Source organism: Diceros bicornis, chromosome 5 (genome assembly GCF_020826845.1).
Source record: "Diceros bicornis minor isolate mBicDic1 chromosome 5, mDicBic1.mat.cur, whole genome shotgun sequence".
In the NCBI taxonomy this organism is placed as follows: Eukaryota; Metazoa; Chordata; class Mammalia; order Perissodactyla; family Rhinocerotidae; genus Diceros; species Diceros bicornis.
In genome coordinates, this window is record NC_080744.1 from 32,719,869 (window position 1) to 32,739,129 (window position 19,261).

The following is a 19,261-nucleotide window of genomic DNA, read 5'->3' on the forward strand; positions in this document are numbered from 1 at the left end:
GGAGAGACAGAGTTTTTGATAAAAGGGGCTTGGTGCCCCTCCCATTGTAACATCTATTTTATATTATCTTTATAGCCATCATGATAGAAGATCTGTTCTAGGAAGGAGCCACCATGTCAAATTTTTTAGGCAGTTAGTGGGGGAGGTCAAATGTCTTTTAGAGAAAACAATCAAGGTAAAGAGATATATTTCAGGGTGGCCAAATCTTGATCTCCCACAGTCCCGCCTTTGAAACTAAAAGTTTCACAGTCCTTTTGAAACTTAAGGAAGTTTCATAGTCTAGAAGCTGAGTTGCTAGATTGTTTTATCTCACTGAACCCATTTCTTAGTCCTGATAATAGATCAGTTTAATTAAGTTTATTTTAGAAGGTGGTGATGTAGGTGGGCTCTCAAGGTTAAACTTATATTGTGGAAGCAAGCAATCAAGTATTTAATAAGAAGCATTTCTGTGTAAATGAAAGAAAAACAAGGTTAATGGTTAGAGCAAGTTGTAAAGCAGTTTTTGAGTTTAGAGGACAGCCAGTGAAGAACAATTTTAGATGTCAGGGTCAAAGCATCTTTTGCAGTTTAAAATGTCTCAGATGGTGTCGTCAGGTCATCTCAAGTTTATATCAAGTCTATCAGCTTTAGTTTGTAAGGCTTTAGGAAAAAGGGCAGGTTTAGCTTTTAGTGATTTTAAATGAAAATGATGGAAAAAAATGAAAAACATTAGTTTGGAGATCTGTAGCCAGATATTTTAGGAGACTAGAAGAAATCAGGATCCAGTCCAGTCAACAAATATAAAACAAAAACCTCAAAAGACAATTAACAAAACTAGGATCTAATATCCACAAATGTATATTATAGTTTTTATTGAAATATAATTTTTCTCTCTAAAATCACCCTCATTTTCATTAAGATAGCCAAATTAAAACTAACTAGTTTGTAAAATAAGTCTAGTTCTAATAGAGTTGGCACAATTATTTACATAAGTACAGTAAGAATAGCAATTGATCACATAGGCTCTTTTAAATCTGCTTTGTTGGAACTTTTTATAAGGAATCTCAGATTGAACTTTAGAGGTCTTTCAAGGCCAGGAAAGCCAAGCCAAGGATTTTGTCATCAGACTTTGCCTGTAATACCTATAGATTTGGGTGAATTCTTTTTTTCTGAGGTGCCCCCCAAATATTTCGAGGTTCCTTGTACTTGTCAGATAAGTGACATTTTTTACTTATCTTGGTAAGTGTTGCTTGGAACATAAAGGTACCAGGCCAATATTTTTACGTGGCTTTATTCTATAAAGTCTAATCTTCATTTTTCAAAAGCTGTATGGTTATATTGTAAATATGATGTTTTAGTCACAACTTTGGTAATATAACCAGTGTTTCCAATTGTGTCTTGTTATAAGGAGAACAGATTCTTATTGAACTTATGCAAATAACTATATTGCCATGAAAACAACAATATTCACTTATTAAGAGTTTCTAAATTTGAGGGATCAGATACAGAGAAAAAGATAAATATTTTAATTTTACCTACAAAAATATCATTTACTAAATTGTTATAAGTCATAGCTAGCTCAGGAGAAACAAGAAAAAGTTTTCTTTAAATCTGAAAAAACAAAACATTAAAAATTCAGCAATACTTTAAATGATAAATCATAAAAATTATAATCAGTTTATTCAGTCCTGTGTAATCTATTCTTGATCTCAATCTTTTTGTTAGCAGCTTCATGAAGTTATCAGTCTCTCTATCAGATTTCTGTAATTTTTTACCAAGTTTAGTTTTATGATCAGAAAGTTTATCAGAAGTCTGTACTTCAGTGTAAATGTCAGAGTCCTTTTCATGAATTTTTCTGAAGTTGAAACATTTTGTAAAAGCATTAGAGCAAAGAAATAAGTCTGTAAACAACAAGACCTCAAAATGGCAATTGACAAAGAAATTTGGTTAATTTTGTGACATACAACACTTTAAAATAATAATAACCAGAATTATGACTGATAACCAGGACAGATCAGAATTTCAGTAATCTTATACAATTTTAAAACACCTATCTCAATAACATTTACCCACAAAATATCACCTAAGCAGGCTTATCATCACTTGTCTGACAATGCTTTCCATGTAATTTAACATACTGAATAAGCCTAATAAGTTTAGTATCTTCCTCTTTATAGGAAGAGAGCAAATTTCTTTGAGAAGTTTCAGGGCCCTTTGAAAATTCTCAAAGAAAAAAAGACTTATTTTAAGATATGAATTTTGGTGGAGCTTGTCAAAAATATAAACAATCAAAGCAAACAGAGCATTAACAGTCTAAAAAGCCTTAATAGAGAGACCTCAGTCTTTTGAACATAGGAAATTATTTTAACTTTTTTTTTTTTTTCTGTCTTTTAGGTATACTTACTCAAAGGTAAAGAAAAATCTTTTGTAACCTCTTTATCAAGTTTAAGAAAATTATCTTTTTAAGAGAAATAAGACCAAATTATAATTTTGTACCAGCTTACTTCTGATATTAAAACTCATTTACTTAATTAAATTTATTTCAATCTTAGCCAACTTGACTATGCATAAAACTCTTCTTCTAGAATTTTTCTTTTACAAACCTATAACTTTCTTTTTACATTCAGAATTTGTCCCATGTCTTTTTTTTTCCCTCCTAGTACTTGAGGACAAATTTATCTTTCTTAACCAAACAAAATATTTTCATTCTTTGTACCTTTATACATTTTATTTTCCTTGTACACAGACATTATACATTTTATTTTCCTTGTACACAGACATATTTTTCTTAATTTTTTTTAGTAGCTTCAATCACATATATTAATTAGAAATTTTAACCTTCAGAAACCTTAATTTTTAAGTAAAAACTAAGTAAACAATTATAAACTTTTTTTTACATTAGTATCTTGTGGCTTGGAAAATTTATAAACACTTTATAACTTTTAGACATACGTTACTTTATAGTACAATCTTTTAATAAAACACATGTTTACCAATAGACCCAAAACACCTTTTAGTTTTCCTGTAATGAAAAGCCAAAAGTAGACAAATGTACATTTAGCAATGTCTAAAATCTTATGTTCTTTGGAAATGATCTAGCTACTCAATTGAATTTTTATCATAAAATTTAGCAAAACTCTAAAGTTTTAAGTCACCCAAAAGAGTTTGGAAGCTGTAACCACCATAACACATAATTATTGTTTAAAGTTTATCTAACATTTATCTTTTTTACAACTATTTAGTTAGTTATTTCCAATAATTATTTAGATTGCCTATAAGACTTTATAAGACATTAAATAAAATTAGCCATGATTTAAATTACTATTTTTGTTAACCAGTTCTGTAATAGAAATAACATCAGTTTTTTCCTACAAAATTTCATGTAAATTTTATCACCTCTTATACCTTTAAACATAGTTATCATTAAGATTTTTATCAATAGGTCTTGGTCTTCTAATTTTGGACAAGGGAAGCATTCCCAGTCAGACATTTTAAAACATACTCAGGCAAAGTTGATGTAACCTCTTTATATAAAATTAGCTCAAACATTCCAACCTTTATAATCTTATCAACACTTAACATATTCTCAATTCAATTGTAACCTGAGTCAAGGTCTTAAGGCTATTCAAATTTTTCCCTTCCTTTTTCTGGCCTTTTCTTAGGTATCAAATAAATAATTATGTGAGAGCTCTCAAAACAATTTTTTCCCCCCAATTTAGAAGTTTTTCCAATTCAATGGATCCGTCGTCTGGCCATTGATGAGTAGGATCTTCATTTGTATATTTATTCCAATAGTGACTCGAACCAATAAGCCTTTTTAAGGAAAGACCCGGAGGTAACTTTCCACGCTTAGAATAAATCTACCATGGACGCAAGAGGCGTCCCTGGTGAGGGTGCAGATGATGTAGCCCCCATGATCCACAGAATTTACTCCCAAAGATATTCAGAGAAAGTAAAGACCTTTGTTGCACAGGCGGTAAGGATGGTGTCTCCGGTCTCTCACAATAGTGTGGGACGCCTCCAGTCACAGACCTGCTAATCTGTGACACTGGGCGGGCAATACTGGAATGGGATTTTTCCAGCACTAACAAGCAACAAAGGTTAAGATGACAAAAGCCCTTATGGACTGGGCCCTTTATGACAAACTCCCCTGAGAGCTTGGCACAGCCAGACAAAGAGACAGTTCAGAACCCCAGTCTACTCGACTGGCCACCAAGGTGCACTCCGGTAAATGCACCTTCCGTATGGTGGAGACCAAGGAGAATATTCTCACTGGTCACAAAGCCAAGTTTTCTCAGGACACAGAACAAGACAGAGATTACTCTGGGAGGAAAAGGGATCAAGATCAAAACCAAGAGTACTCTACCAAATTTAAACCAAGAGTCACTAAAAGCACAAGAAACTAGTTTCCCAAGTATTTTCTCCTGCCAATCTAAATTTAGAAAGAGAAAAAATTCTCACCATTTCCTTCCGCCAGACTCCGCAGATAGAGATTCTGGGAGGCTGACGTGGTAAGAAGTCTTACCTTTTTGCTGGCTTTCGTCAGGCATTCCCGTATCTCATCATCTGCAGTAGTCCAGGGAGAAGGCAGGTCTTCTAGCCAGAGAAGGCAACTTGCCAGCCAGTGTGGATCCTGCCGACTACACCAAAACTGTAGGGGGAAGAGGGAGAATCTCCCTCTGCCCTTTCCCTTAAGGTTCTTCTGGCTGGCCAAATAATCAACAAGACAGGTTAGCAGGAGAAAATAATACCAAGTTTAATAACATGTATACATGGGAGAAACTCAGAAATGAGCAACTCTTCCCTCTGTCTAAGCTGCTTGCTTAAGTATTGCAGCTAAAGGCGAGGAGCGTGTTGGGGGTGGGTAGTGGCCTGGGACTTCAGAGGGCAGGAGGACAATTCTTTTTGGGGTCATCTATCAATAATGTGGTCAGGGACAGACAGAGGTTTTGATAAAAGGGGCTTGGTGCCCCTCCCATTGTAACATCTATTTTACATTATCTTTATAGCTATCATGATAGAAGATCTGTTCTAGGAAGGAGCCACCATGTCAAATATTTTAGGCAGTTAGTGGGGGAGGTCAAATGTCCTTCAGAGGAAACAATCAAGGTAAAGAGATATATTTTAGGGTGGCCAAATCTTGATCTCCCACAATACTATTACTATTCCCCACTTATTAGCTGTGTAACTTGGGTCAGTTACGTTCTCTTGGCCATGGTTGCTTCACTTTTAAAATGAACCGAATAATACCTTACCTACCTCGAGCCAAGGGGCTGGGATCACATCATCTCCTGCGACCCAAGACTTGCCCCACTTTCCATGAAATTGTATTGGCGTCCCTGTGTGTTGGAAGGATGCTGAGACTTTACAGTTTGGCTCCATGCTGTAGCGTAGAAGGGCAACAGCCCTTTCCAGCTTATGTCCCATTTTGCTCAAATCTGCTGAGGGTGCTTGGAAACTTATTCTGGAAGACAATAATTAGCTATGTCTGAGACAATGGAGCCTTCTCAGTTAAAAAACGACCACTACCAAATACGTGCCATGTCTCCTCCCCTACTCCGTATATTGGATGGACTACATAGTTCTGAAGAAGACTGATCTTATCATCTGGTGTATGATCTGGCGTGATGATTCCTTTTTTCTCAATCTTGAAGAAGCAGAAGTTCGATTTTTATCAATGGACATTTCCTCTAGGCAGGAAGCTTGTTCTAAAGTTTAAATGGCACCAATGAATTTTTCTGCATGTCATGTGCCTTTTGATTAAATATGTCCTAATTCATAATCCCAAAATATACTAGGATCAAGAGCAAACAGGGAAGTGTCCATTTAGACACAAGGTCAAATCAGGGATTAAGAAATACTCTCTTAACTTTCCCATAGGGTTTGATGGGATCTAATAATATATACCCTTTTTGTGCGAGGGTTCCTTTGAACACATTGCTAGAAATGTATTGCATTGAGAATTTCTCAGTATTAATGCTAATTGGGGAACTTGCAAGTTATCAGTGTGGGACCCACAGCCATTCCCTGCTTCAGATAAAGACGGTCGTTTTGCTTGTGGCTACAGCTTCTATTTTGCAGAATAAATTGCTCTTTGCAATTGGGCTCAATCTTCTTACAGCGTTGCTCAAAAAGAGCCAGTGATTACTGTTAAGCCATGATTGCTATTAAGCCAGTCTGACTCTCCTGATCCAGCACGGTTCCTTGTCCATCCCGGGTCCTTTCTAAGTGCCTGCTGACTGGATGGGACTTGAAAAACACTGAGACCTCCAGGTACGACAGGAAGCTGTCCCAAGAGGCAGCTATGCATCTAAGAAACAGAGCTGCAATTTTTCCACATCCTTCATTGCCAGGTTCCCAGGATATAATTAGAGTGTTGGAAACCACATTAAGCTGATGTTTGGTGTTGGTTTTGTCTGTCCTGTCTTTGTTTTAGGCAACTCGGGTCTGTGATAGAGACCTGACTGATAGAGACCTTTCAGATGTTTTGTCCCTTAGGGGAATCTGGCTCCTTGGGGACCTTTGATGAATTGCTTTGCCTAACAAGGCAGGTCGTGTGTTACTTTGTATCACGCCAGGCTTCATTTAGTTGGTTGGATCACTGAAGCAGAGAGGGGTGCCCTTCAGCCACCAGGATTCCTAAGAAGCCAGGAAGTTAGAGCTGCTGAGCAGAAGCCTGCGGTTGGCACAGAGAGCGTGGATGGTAATCATTCCTGCCGAGCCCGGGCTGTTTACTCTGCCACCACAAGGCTGGTGGACACTGGGTGTGGTGGGCGTGCTTGCCTAAGTACCTGTTTGTAGAACACTGAGACACCAGGGCAGAGCTAAAACAGCAGTAATCTGAAACCAGTCGTGTTGGTTTTCCTTCTCTGGCCCCCGGCAGCTAAAATCTGCATTCCAGATGAAACCTGCTGGGATGTGGAAGAAAGCTCTTTAAAAAAAAAAAAAAGCTTCAAGGGCAGTAAATTAACTGCTGTTGAGAGTTCTCGGCATTTTGAGATGATCTGTTTCTTTCTTTGCTTTTATTTCTTTGCTTTGGGCTTTGTAAGTGGCTCTTGATCTGTGTGCGCTGCTAGTTTTTTTGGCCAGGATGCCACAGGCTTCTGACCATAATTTAGAGGGCAAAAGAGGGCCTGTCAGAAGTATTTCAGTCATTTTCTGCTGATTCACTTTTGAATTTCTTGGGCTGCTCTGGGGGGTGGTTCAGGACTGTCAGGATCAGCTTGCCTGCTCAGCACTTCCAGGAGCCTCCTTGCTCACCAATGAGGAAGTTGAAAGCAACCAGGAGAAGGGCAGGCACTGGGGCGGAGCTCGTGGTGAAGTCCTGGCTGGGATGACGGGGCAGGCTGACTTTCCCTATGACAAAAAGCCTTTTGTCCATGGAAATAAATACGGAAGTCCCAGAGGAGCAGCCTCCCCAGTCCGTGTGTAGTAAGGTGCGCAGCTTAGGCTGCTTCTGGGCATAAAGCTCCACGGACTTTTTACGGTTGCCCTGGGCACACTATCATCGCACAAACCGGAAGGAGGGCACAGTGAGTGACCCGAAAGAGACCAAGTGCGCTCGCTCTTCGGCTGCGGAGTCTGCCTGCCCGGTCCTGTTGCTTTGCCTCCTGTAAGTTAGGAGCTGATGGAGTGGATAAGCTGAGAGAGCAGGGGAAGGTAACAAGTCAGAACTTCCACCGAGGGCATTGCTGAGACATGGAGGACGTTGGTAACTCTAGGAATGGCAGTGATGTCTCAGAACCAGAAAAACCCGAAGCTGGACTTGAAATGGCTCAGTCGATCCTGAGCAGGTTCTCTATGAAAAGCCTGTTTGGGTTTACAAGTAAATTGGAATCTGTGAAGCCTGAAGAGGAAGATGCAGTGCTGAAAGCATTCCACAGTTTAGTCGTGGATCCTGTACCTCAGCCTGATGGTCCCAGCAATGGCTCAGATCAGCAGGAGGCAGCAGCTCAGGTGCCACCTGACCTCGGAAATAGTGGCAAGACTGCCAGCGTGCGGATGGAGATGGAGTCAGAGGGAAATCAGAGAACAGCAGAGGTGGGGATTTCTCTCCCTGCTCAAGAACTTCTTCCACTCACTGCTTTGAGTGCAAGCAGAGATGATGTCATTTTGGTTCGTGGGACCCTTGTGAACACCACCAGTGATTCTGACTCTGATGATGGTGGCCAGGAGTCAGAAGGGGGAAGCAACACCAATGGCCCAAAGTCCCCCAGTGTTGTTTTATCTGAGCCATCTCAGGAGCCCAAAGAAAAGCCAGGAGATTGTAGGGAAAAGATTACCACTGGGGAAAAGGATGATGCAGAGCCCTGTGCAGAAAATCCTCAAAGGACTCCAACTGAGATAAGTGGCAAACAGGAGTCTGGCGATGGTGGCCTTCAGACAGAGCACAGCCCCGGCCAAGGGCAAGCTGGAGAAGAAGCTTCCCAAGTCCCACCTGCGATAATAGACCAGAACTTGAGTGTTGGTGTCACCGAGAACACCTCTTCTAAAAAAGAAGTCCCTGGAGAGAAGTCATTCCAGCTTCCAGCTTTTTTTAGTGGGCTTCGTGTGCTGAAGAAGGGAGCTACAGCCGAGGGAGGGGAGACCATCACTGAAATTAAACCAAAGGATGGGGACCTGGCTTTGCTCAAATTGACCCAGCCTGTTCAGAAGTCCTTAGCGCAGGCAGGGCCTCAGACAGTGGAGGCTGGGCAGAAAACAACCGATCCGAAGGCCCCTCCCAGTCTCTTGGAGCAGCTCTCGCAGCTGCTCAACATTGACATGCCCAAAGCTGAACTGAAGGCTGGAGACCCTGAGCAGCCAGGAGAAGAGATGGGCCGCAGTGCTGCCCAGGAGAGCCAGAGCGGCCCCAGAGAAGCCCAAACCCAAAGTGGACAGGTCAAACCGAAGCCACCAGAGACTGCCCTGGAGGCATTTAAAGCCTTATTTATTCGTCCTCCCAAAAAGGGGACCACAGCTGACACCTCTGAGCTGGAAGCTCTCAAGCGCAAAATGAGGCATGAGAAGGAGTCGCTAAGAGCTGTGTTTGAGCGGTCTAAGTCAAGGCCAGCGGATGGCGCCTCTGAGTCCAAAAGCGTATGTAGAATTGGGTTCTGTTTTGGCATAAAATGTGATGCTGCTGTATTTCTTTTCAGGTTTCCTGTCAAAATGAATCCCAGTTACCTATTGTTAGTGACTTTCTTCCAGGCGAAAGATGATTATAATCAAATTGTCTTTGTAAGGAGTATGGGGTTGAACAAAAGTGTTTTCTTTCTTCCTTACATTTTTATGGACTGTTCTAAGAGGGATGTATGTGCAGGTAGGAAAGGGAAACTGTTACTCTGAGTTTAAAAATTAAGAGTAAATGTTCTTATAAAAACTAAGCAGCATGAGGAAGCGATGCACTATGGAAATATAGCCCAGATTTCCTCACCACTTAATTATACCTCTGTGAAAACTATACATTTTTTCCTTTGAAAAAGGAAAAAATGCCATTTGGCATTTGGCAAAATACGTGTTTGTGATGTGATTAAAATCTTCCATGTCAGTTACAAGGCATCCTGATTAGGCACTGGATTTAGAATGAGACCTGAGTTTTAATTCTAACTCTGCCATTTACGGGCTGGGTGCCCTTGGTCATCTCTGAGCCTCAATTTCCTCCAGCAAAATGAAGAAAATAACCCTTATCTTACATCGTTGCTGTGAAGATTAAATGAAGTTAGTGCATGGTAAGCATCTAATTAATGAAAGCTGTTACTATTATTAAAAGAAAATTCAGGTAATTTATAAAGACTAGCAAGTACCTGTTCAGTAGATCTTAAGGGTTCATAAGAACAATGAATAGACTTTCTTACTATGTATCAACTCAGCATACAATTATCATTCCCTCTTCTATACTTGATCAGTTAAAATATTAAACATGTAAAAGTCTTTGGAAAAATTCTTAGGTTGTAGCTTAATACATATAGCATTCTCCTAGTTGTAAAAAATCAACTCCTATAAAAATAGCTTGAATGTGAATGTCGTCTCATTTTTTTTATAGGAAAGAAAAAAATTGAAATTAGCAATGTGGAGTGCTCGGAGAAGTGTATCTTGGCCTACAGCTAACGCTCATAGAAAATGCAAAACTAGTCTTTATGTTATAAATAACTCTGGAGTTGTTTGGGATACATTTGCAAATATTCCTAGAAATGTACCTGGTTGTAGTACATTTGTGTCTGTATCTTCAGCTCAAAGTTTATTTGTGATTTTAAAAAAATAGTTATAAAAATCAACAATTAAGGGTTGTACAACACTTGGCCTTGAGTTTTTTCATTTTCACCCTCATTTATCACTTTACATTTCTGCAAAAGGATCATACTGTGGTGATATGTTTCAGTTACAGTAGATGAGAGCAATGTGCAACTGGCCATTAAAATTAATTTTAGAGTTAGTTAGCATGTTTATTTTCAGGGATTAATTGGCTCTGGCCACATTTCATTTAACTTTTTTCTTTGCCCACTTTTTCAACAGCCTGACCACAGCCCCACTGAGCAGGACGATAGGACTCCTGGCAGACTCCAGGCTGTCTGGCCACCCCCAAAGACAAAAGACACAGAAGAAAAAGTAGGATTGAAGTACACTGAAGCAGGTAATGTGAAAAGAAGCCAGGTACCCAGGAATGAATCTCTTGCTGCAATGGCTTTTAGTTGTAGTTCAGTAGTCTCTCAGAGTTTGAGTTTTTGTTTCATTATAAAATGTAATGCTGAAGGCTTTTCTTTTTGGTTGTGCTGTTAAAGTGAACCCTTGCACATTTATCATTAACAAATATCTTGGAGAGGAAAGGTGAATGCAAGGGAATGAATGAAGGGGGGGCATGTGTGTAAAGTAGGAGACCCTTTGGGCGACTAATGGAGAAGATAGATTACTGATTCCTCAGGAAGCAGGTGGTTGGCCCTCATATAATGCTGTGTGAGCTGGCAGGTTGCTGGAAGAGGCAGAGTATGATTCTCCAGAGCTGTAATCTGATTTGTTGTGTGTAAGTAATGCTTTTGAGCTACAGGAACCTTGTGCAGAACGAATGTACAGATACCATATCGGTTACTCCTTTACTTTTGTTAGACAAAGCTTTTTTTAATGCATGGCCAACTCAAAAGCAATCTAACTCTCTGGAAACCTTCCCAGGAGCTCTGCTTGAAAATATTTAAATGGAATGGGAATCTAGATATTTTTACTCTTTAAGTGAAAGCTTCACATGAAATTAAAAAGAAAAAAAAATGAAGGAGAGGATGATATATCTTAATGTATATGTGTGTCTGCATGTGTCTCTGAAAACTTTGTCTTCTTCCTAATATTTGAAGATTACCTATACGGGCTTGTATTTTGCTTGTTGTCTTAGGTATGTATGTATATTAAGATCAGTCTATCTGATTATAGAAAAATACTTCTTTCAGTTCCTATTCGTTGATTGACATAAGTGGATCAAAATTTAGGTTGTTTAGTAATATGAGTTTTCTGCAGTATCATGAAATGACTTCAGTGATTGAGAACATAGATAAATCTCATTGGCGAATGAATCTCAAATCCTGCAACCTGATTGCTTTTAGCCTCCATGTACACAATTGCCAACTTCTGAGTACCACAAGACAACTATTTCATAGCATTTTTTTCTGCAGTGGTTGACTTATAGAATGAAAACTATCATAGCCTTAGTGGAAATTTATATAGCTATTTCAGTCTTCTTGCCTACGTTTGCTTTTCTAGAATTGGAAGGCTTATGATTGCAATATTGAACCACCTACCAAGTTATCGTTCTCATGATTGGGCACAGTTTAGACAAATAAAAGTACTGAAGTTCACTTCAATGAGAACCCAGAATCCTATAAGTTCTTATTCCTAGTTTATATTGGTAATCTTAGTCTTGTCCCTGTCAGTGCATTGTGACCATCTTCCTTGTCACAATGAGTATTTGCTGAGTAGGGAAGGAAATAAATATCTTAAATTGTTTTCAATCCACTTCAAGTAATATTTTGGGTTGTTCATACCTCTACAGAGATTCTTTAGTTTTTGCTTCTGTTCTCTTCCATTTCCAGAAGCTCGGAGGAGCACTGTAACTTACATTGTCAGTAGCTTTCCCAGTCTTTTTTTTTATCAAGAAATGTGTCCTCAGAGGTGTCTAAGGTCTTGGATGAGATGGGGGAAAAGGGAGAAGAAGGGGAGAATAAAGAGAGTGCTGTGGGGTGGGATGTGATGGCATAATGACAATGAGAGAGAGAGAGGGTGGGCTGGCTGTTGTATGGGGAAGGCATATCATCCCCAGCCAGTTCCCATGGGTGGCAGGACTGTGGCTGACTTAACTTGTTCCCAGGTCTAGTGCTCAGCTTCTTGAGAGCCTTCTAGGTGCTCCTTACGCTGCTGATATACTTTCGAGGGTATCAAGAATAAGACACTCCATGCCGGCAAAAGACTTATGTTTTACCCCATTACTCAATACCAGCATATGGTTTCCTTGTCATTTATTGCTCATTTTGAGGACCTTAACATTTTCCTTGTGATTTTCTTAAACTGTTGTTGAAAAAACTGGAGTCTTATAAGCATTTGGTTTATAATTTAACACATTTTGTGGTATTTCCATTGGTTTCTTTGCTTTTCGGGAAACATACAAAACTTGCCCCTGTGAGTGGAGTGCAGAGAGAAATTAGATGCAAGATATTTCAAGGTGTTTGAAGTCTCATGCTTTTACATCTTCAGTGCTCTTTATTCTTCCCAGGGTGTATTATTCAGTAAATTAGTGAAATGGGAGGTCAAGACTCGAGCATTCATATTGCAAGTGTGCTGTTGGAATTCAGTGCTGTCGACATCTGAACCCAGTCCTTGGCAGAGCTGGGAAAGAGATGGTGTTGTTCACCATGAGTCCTACAGTGTTCTTGTGCTGCCCTCAGCCACTTTGGACTTGACACTGCTTGGATTTCCCTCTATTCAGAGTTTATCATTTGATGATCTTTTTCTGAGGGCTTAACAGATCACCTAATACTGTAAACTGACTTTGTTCAAGAATAAAAAGAGCTGATATAAGAGAACCTGTCTATTTAAGCTATGGGTTCTGGAGTCCTCTCAGCCATATGAGGGTAGCTGACTACTGTTGCTGGTACTCGTTGCCACGGATGCTCTCTCCTGCCACTTCCAAAGCCATCAGCATCATCTATAGTGGCTAACACTGCAGCTACCTCCCTTAGCAGCTAAAGCCTTTGGCTCCCACTAGAGCCTCTGATTGCCAGTCTGATGACACTGTGGCCACCATCAAGGGCACTTCCACTGCCAGTCTATGAGCCTCAGAACCTTGGCGATGTGCCAGATGAGAGAAGCACCAGCACCCATCAGAGCTCTCCCTCAAGGGACTGCCACAGATGCTGGAGAGTTGACCTCTACCACTCAGGGAGGGGCCCCAGTGTTAACCAGGCCCAAATTACTCTGCTCGAATGAGAGGGAGTCGCTTTCTCCCGTCTCTTGTACTCTGCTTTCTTACATTATTATCAATGCAATTCTGCTTTAAGTTTGGGATGCCTCAGCCATTTTGACTGAAAAGAGCATTTTTTCCCAGTTTCCTTTTTTTTTTTTTTTTTGAGGAAGATCAGCCCTGAGCTAACATCTGCCAATCTTCCTCTTTTTGCTGAGGAAGACGGCCCTGGGCTAACATCCGTGCCCATCTTCCTCTACTTTATATGGGACCCCGCCACAGCATGGCTTGCCAAGCGGTGCATCGGTGCGCACCCGGGATCCAAACCGGCGAACCCCGGGCCGCCGCAGCGGAGCGCGCGCACTTAACCGCTTGCGCCACCGGGCGACCGCTTTTCCTTAGAATCGGGCTGGGGATAATCTGAGTGGCTCCATGTTCTTCTCAGAACTGTCTTTCCTCCTCTGAGTACAGGAGCTTGCTATTGAAATAAGCTTGTGGGCTGATCTTGCTTTTTCAGGAGAACTCGTTTAGTGGGCTCCTCACATCTTTAAATGGTTAATCAACTCATGGTGAGTCTGTGCCACTTTCCTGTGCTGCGGACAGTACAGAAACATCTGGGTGCAGTAAATTTGACAAGCTTGTGAAGCTCAGCGTTAAGTAAAACCCAGTCTCAACAAAGTTAAAAGATGTTCTGTGATCCAGTACAAGGGAACCTAGGAGAAAAGTGTCTACCTTTAAATTTGTCTCCTGAGAAATAGAAAACCAGTGTTGTATTCCTCTTCAAATACAGTCCTGTACGTGGTGAGGTTATGTAAGGGTTAGTAACTTACCCAAAGTCTTAAAACAACAACAACAAAACTGAACAGCATAAGGATGTTCTAGTATCATAGAATCATTGAATCGTAGAGTTAACATAGGGTTAAAATGTATCTCAAACTTCAAGGAAATTTATCTCAACCACATCAGGTCACTTTTTCTTTTCTGAAGTATAAATTCACTTAGCCTTATTTTTCTTTTTGGATAATTGCATGTATTACTATATTAACCAGGATCCTGTTGGGAATCAAGTGACACACTCAAGCTGGGTGATTTGACTGAGAGTTAATTAGAGACTATTTACAAAGGTGTGGGCAGGGTTTAGGAAAAGCGATAAGAGGTGGAGCAGTGCTCTGGGGCTAGTAATAGAAGTTTCTCCAGCCCTAGACCTGAAGGGGCAAGTTCTCCAGAACTTCAGAGGGGGGCTGAGGGATGTGGAGAGAGCTGCCCACCAGGAGCAGTGGCCTTCAGTGGAGGGATACAGTGACCTGACAGGGAGGGAGCTGGGGCAGTAAGTACCCTGACGTTCTTCCCCTGCTCTCTGGTCTCCCACCATCGCTCCCACGGGCCAAACCCAAAGAGAAGTCAGAGGACTGGGAGCCACTTTATGCCCTCCCTTTAGGCTGTGTGTTCTACTCCAGTCAGTTCATAGAGAACATAATGGCTGTCATTCAGAGCTTTGCTCTGTGGATACCTCCGTCTCCTTAATGTAGAGGCTTTGTTTACTGATCTCGGAAAATCTTCCATAAGTTCTAAGTTTCCCTATATATTACAAAATACAAAAGGGAAATATCTAGAAACATCACAAAGCAAAAGAAACTTTCTATAATTCTGTTTCATAGAGAAACCATTGGCAACAATTTGAATTATCATAGGCCTATGTGATTTTAATACCTAAAATTTTTTGATCACTCTGTGTAGACTGCTTTTCTCACTTGAAAAGTTAACTGTATCTTTAAATGTTTACATTTTTAACAATGATTATATTAATAGAAATTTAGTAGTTGTATGTAATATAATAATGACAATAACAATGCTGTAAGTATTTTTGTTCATAAATGTTTTTATCTTTAATTGTATTAGATTAAATTCCTTGTGGTGGAATTGCTAGGTACATGGGTATATGCCTTTGAAGGTTTTTGATGCATATTAATAAATTGTGATATTTTTTTCTTACTGAATATCTTTAGATAAAATGAATACTTTTAAAAAACTGAATATTCTCTTTTTATAATTTGCTTTTTTACTTATTGTGTTTTCTGGTGATAGCAGTTTTAAATATTTATATAATCAAAATCTATCCTCATTTTATTGTCTAATTTTTCTGTTGGCTTTGGTAGAGCTCTCCTATTCAAAGATCATCTATATTTTCAAATTTCTTAAATGATTTCTTTCTACCTCTTCTTTTATTTTCTTCCTTTCTTCTTTCCGTTTCATATGAAAAATTCATTTTGGTGTGTGATCTGGGGTAGAAATCTGAGACAGCTTTTTTCCTAAGTTGCTAATTTTACAGCGGGCTTCTGGAGTAATTATTCCTCTCTTTGCTAAGTTTTCAACTATTTTGGATGTTCCGTTCTCTGTGTTTGTATTTTGTACCTGTTTCTTAATTATTGCAGCATTATAATACATCTCAGAATCTGTTCAAGTTCTCATGCATACTTTTAAAAAATGTTTTTGGCTTTCTTCATATTTATTTATTCTTCCAGAAAAACTTAGTTTACTTGTTTAAGTTTCAGAAGGATCCTTTTAGGATTTTTATTGGAATTGCATTACTTTATAAATTAATGTGAAGGTGGGAATGAGAATTGTGATCTTTAAAATGCTTAGTATTCCACCCAGGAACGTGTCTTACAAAACTATCTAAATTTTCTTTTATGACTCAGTAAACTAAATATATATATGTCCTGTATTTTCTTTCTAAATGTATTCCCAGGCATATTATTTTTTCAAAACACATGATATGAATTTTTGTCTCATGATTTGTTTATTTTTCCTAAAAGTCAAATGCATTCCTAAGAACCTAGTGACTCACGCACACTAGCTCCTCTCTAGACTTCCCTCCCGAGGCTGGGCTGACTGGATGAAGGACAGATTTGCATGGACTGACTGATTCAGGGGTACCTTCCCTCAGTTTTACTCTGGTTAGTGATTCTTAATATTCTAAGATTGCTTTGAAAATCTAATGCTAGACATCCTCCCCCCCACCCCGCCTCCCCAGGTTCAGATGAAGAACTTTTGTGACAAACGCTCAGCCCAGAGCTGGGCTTCCTTTCCTGTTCATCTCCTGTTTTGTATTTTGAAGGATGGCCAGCAACATCTCATTATTTATTAAGAAATTTTTAAAAATGTTGTCATGGTATGTGCCTCACTCAGCATCCTGAGGAGGAAATGAAGTTAATGTTTGTGAGATTAAAATGGTACCATTTAGGGATCTGACAGTGGTTTAATTACCCATGGAAGGAGGGAGAAAAAAGTACAAAGAAGAAAAGCGCTCATGTTTTCCGAAACAAAATTAACTGCATGTTTGGATTCTTTTCACTGTGCATCTGGAAAAGCTCTTTTTTCCACTTGCTGTACCTCAGAGATGGCCTGGGGCTGGGGGATGGCATATGGACTGCCCTGCTGAATGAGCATGACTTTTGTAGAAGGGAGAGCCTAGCACAGGGCACCTTGGTTATTGTGAGTGAGCAAGCTGTCAATGTGTGTGGCATCTCTTGGGGCATACTCACACTACACAGAACCTTAGAGTAATTCGGAAGCGTCTCTATTTTTGATGAGATAGAGAAATAACTCATCCCTTGACTTAGTAAAGATCCGCCTACTTTCTGGTTTGTTTCCAACTTGGGTTCCCTTGGTTTTAAAGTGATAGAGCTGTGTGCCACCCTTCCTGATGAGTCAGAAATCATTGCTTCACCAGCCAGCGAGAGCTATAAATATCTTGGAATATTTTATTGGCCTACCGTACTTTTTAAAACCTCTCCATTCGTAGCTAACAGGCTGCATTAGCCATGAATGTATTTCCCTTTAATGTCATATGTCTAGACAGATTACTCTAGGTGTCCCCTTTTTTGATCTAAGCAATGGGTTTGTTCATTGTATATTGGCTTTTATGACATGTTACCATCATTTTCATGGAGTGATAGTGATAACCCAGAAATTGGAAGCTGTACAGACTAAAGACCAGGAAAGCCTTGCATTTTGTGCTGTAGAAAGAGGGTGGCCTGGGAAGCTAGGGTGAAGCTCATGTGTCAGGCTTCCACTTACTTTATGGCTGGGAGCTGTGGGGAGGAGATTGACTTCCCTACATAAATGAGAGCTAAAGCTTGATATTAAGCAGAGGGAATCCCAGGCTGGGGACCAGCAACTCAGGAATCACATGTTGTGTTCAAGGAAATATTAGTAAAGGCCTTTGGCTCAGGGGAGTAGAAGCAAGAGATTAAAATATAGAATCTGGAATTTTAGAATATTAAAAATTTAGAGCTGTAAGCATCTTAAAAATCGTTTAGTTCATCCTACTCATTTTACTCATGAAAGCCAGAGATAGTATGACTTACTGAAAGACACATATTATTAATAAAAGAGCTGAAATTACAATCTAAATTGAAGAATGGCGGCTCCAAGTCGGGTAGGGATTGGAGAGTGATGGATTTTTTTCTGCCAATATACTGGCATTTAAAGACCCAGCAAGGAAAACACCCCAGGACAGGAGCATTTAAGAATTATGCTCATTATTTAAAAAAACCTATGGGACTTGAGTGAGTCTATCTGAAGAATAAAGGAAAGCCATATGAGTACCATACCAGCTCACCAGACACAGCTGCAGAAATTGACCAGGTCATTTCATGCTGCTTTTTTGACTCACAAAAATCTAAAAGGGGAGTTTTAATGGTATTTTTAATGCTTTCGAGACTCACTGAAGCAATTTAAACTAAATGAAAATGCTTCTGGTTTGTGGATTCTTGCAAAGTTCAGATGGAGTCTTTCAGTTAACGTTTGTTGAGCCACAGGTTGTGTGCTAAAATGCATGGTATACCCTTTTTTGACTTGAGGAGTTACATGAACAAACATTTTTATTTTGAAAGTCGTATATTTCAGGAGTTTTACTATGTCTTAGCAAATAAAACGAGCGCTCAAATCACTTTGAGGACTCTTTTGGGGAGATGAGAATGAAGCTTGATGTGCCGTATCCTATGTCCCATTTTCACAAATACCTCCTCTCAATATTTTTCTTCTTTCTCGCAATTTCTATCCCGGTGGCCCCATTTTTCTTCTCTCCCTCAAATCTTCATCTCTTGCCAGCCACTAAATGTTCTTTTTCTGGAACCTCTACCAAGCAGCCTCTCCACCTTTCCTGCTTCAGCATCCTCCCCTCCTAGTCCCCCACCCCTACACCTTTTCATTTGCAGCCCCATTTAGTTGCTTCTTCTCCTGTCTCCATTTAGTGTGCTCTTAGCTATCAACTAGCTCAGCAAAGAAAAGGCACTCACTCCTTCCAACCCCTTCTCCGTAGAAAGCAGCTGGGAAATTGTAAATTTCTTCTTCTATAGAAAGAACAAATAACTTGATTTCTGAGAAATATCTAAATACGAAGTTTCAATGCCTAAACTCTTGAGCATTCCTGCCAGATAAAGAGAGGCACTGGATGGAGGGGTGAGAACAAAAGATGAGAAAGGTAGAAAATGGTCTTAGAGGGAAAGGAAAATAAAACCAGGAAGTCCTGAGGACCTACTTAAGTTTAGAATTACCTTTACTGCAGGTTTCATGAATGTGAGCATCAAATAGCCTTGTGTTTGAAGCTTGGCTCTGTCACATATTAGCTGTGACCCGAGTTGATATCATCACCCTCATTTTTATAGATGAGGATAATTTTAAATAATTCTTGTAAAGATAAAATGAGATAGTAAAGTTCAATGGCATCACAGTTGGCTTTTTTGTGCGTGTGTGTGAGAAGGACTAGCCCTGAGCTAACATCTGATGCCAATCCTCCCCTTTTTCCTTGAGGAAGATTGGCCCTGAGCTAACATCCATGCCCATCTTCCTCCACTTTGT

At 39.7% G+C, this 19,261-nt stretch overlaps 1 protein-coding gene across 3 annotated transcripts in view; it reads left to right on the plus strand.

Moving 5' to 3' along the window:
• The window catches only part of FMN1 (formin 1), a 365,920-nt gene that overhangs the window by 86,425 nt on the left and 260,234 nt on the right, over positions 1–19,261 (plus strand). For 2 of the 3 annotated variants that reach the window (XM_058541159.1, XM_058541160.1), the window contains exons 1-2: positions 6,916–9,057; positions 10,474–10,591. In XM_058541159.1, the coding sequence (XP_058397142.1) occupies positions 7,678–9,057; positions 10,474–10,591 (1,498 nt within the window). In that variant the 5' untranslated portion in view covers positions 6,916–7,677. Of the gene's footprint in view, positions 1–6,915; positions 9,058–10,473; positions 10,592–19,261 lie in introns of those variants that run through there. The other variant, XM_058541158.1, reaches the window with a different exon arrangement.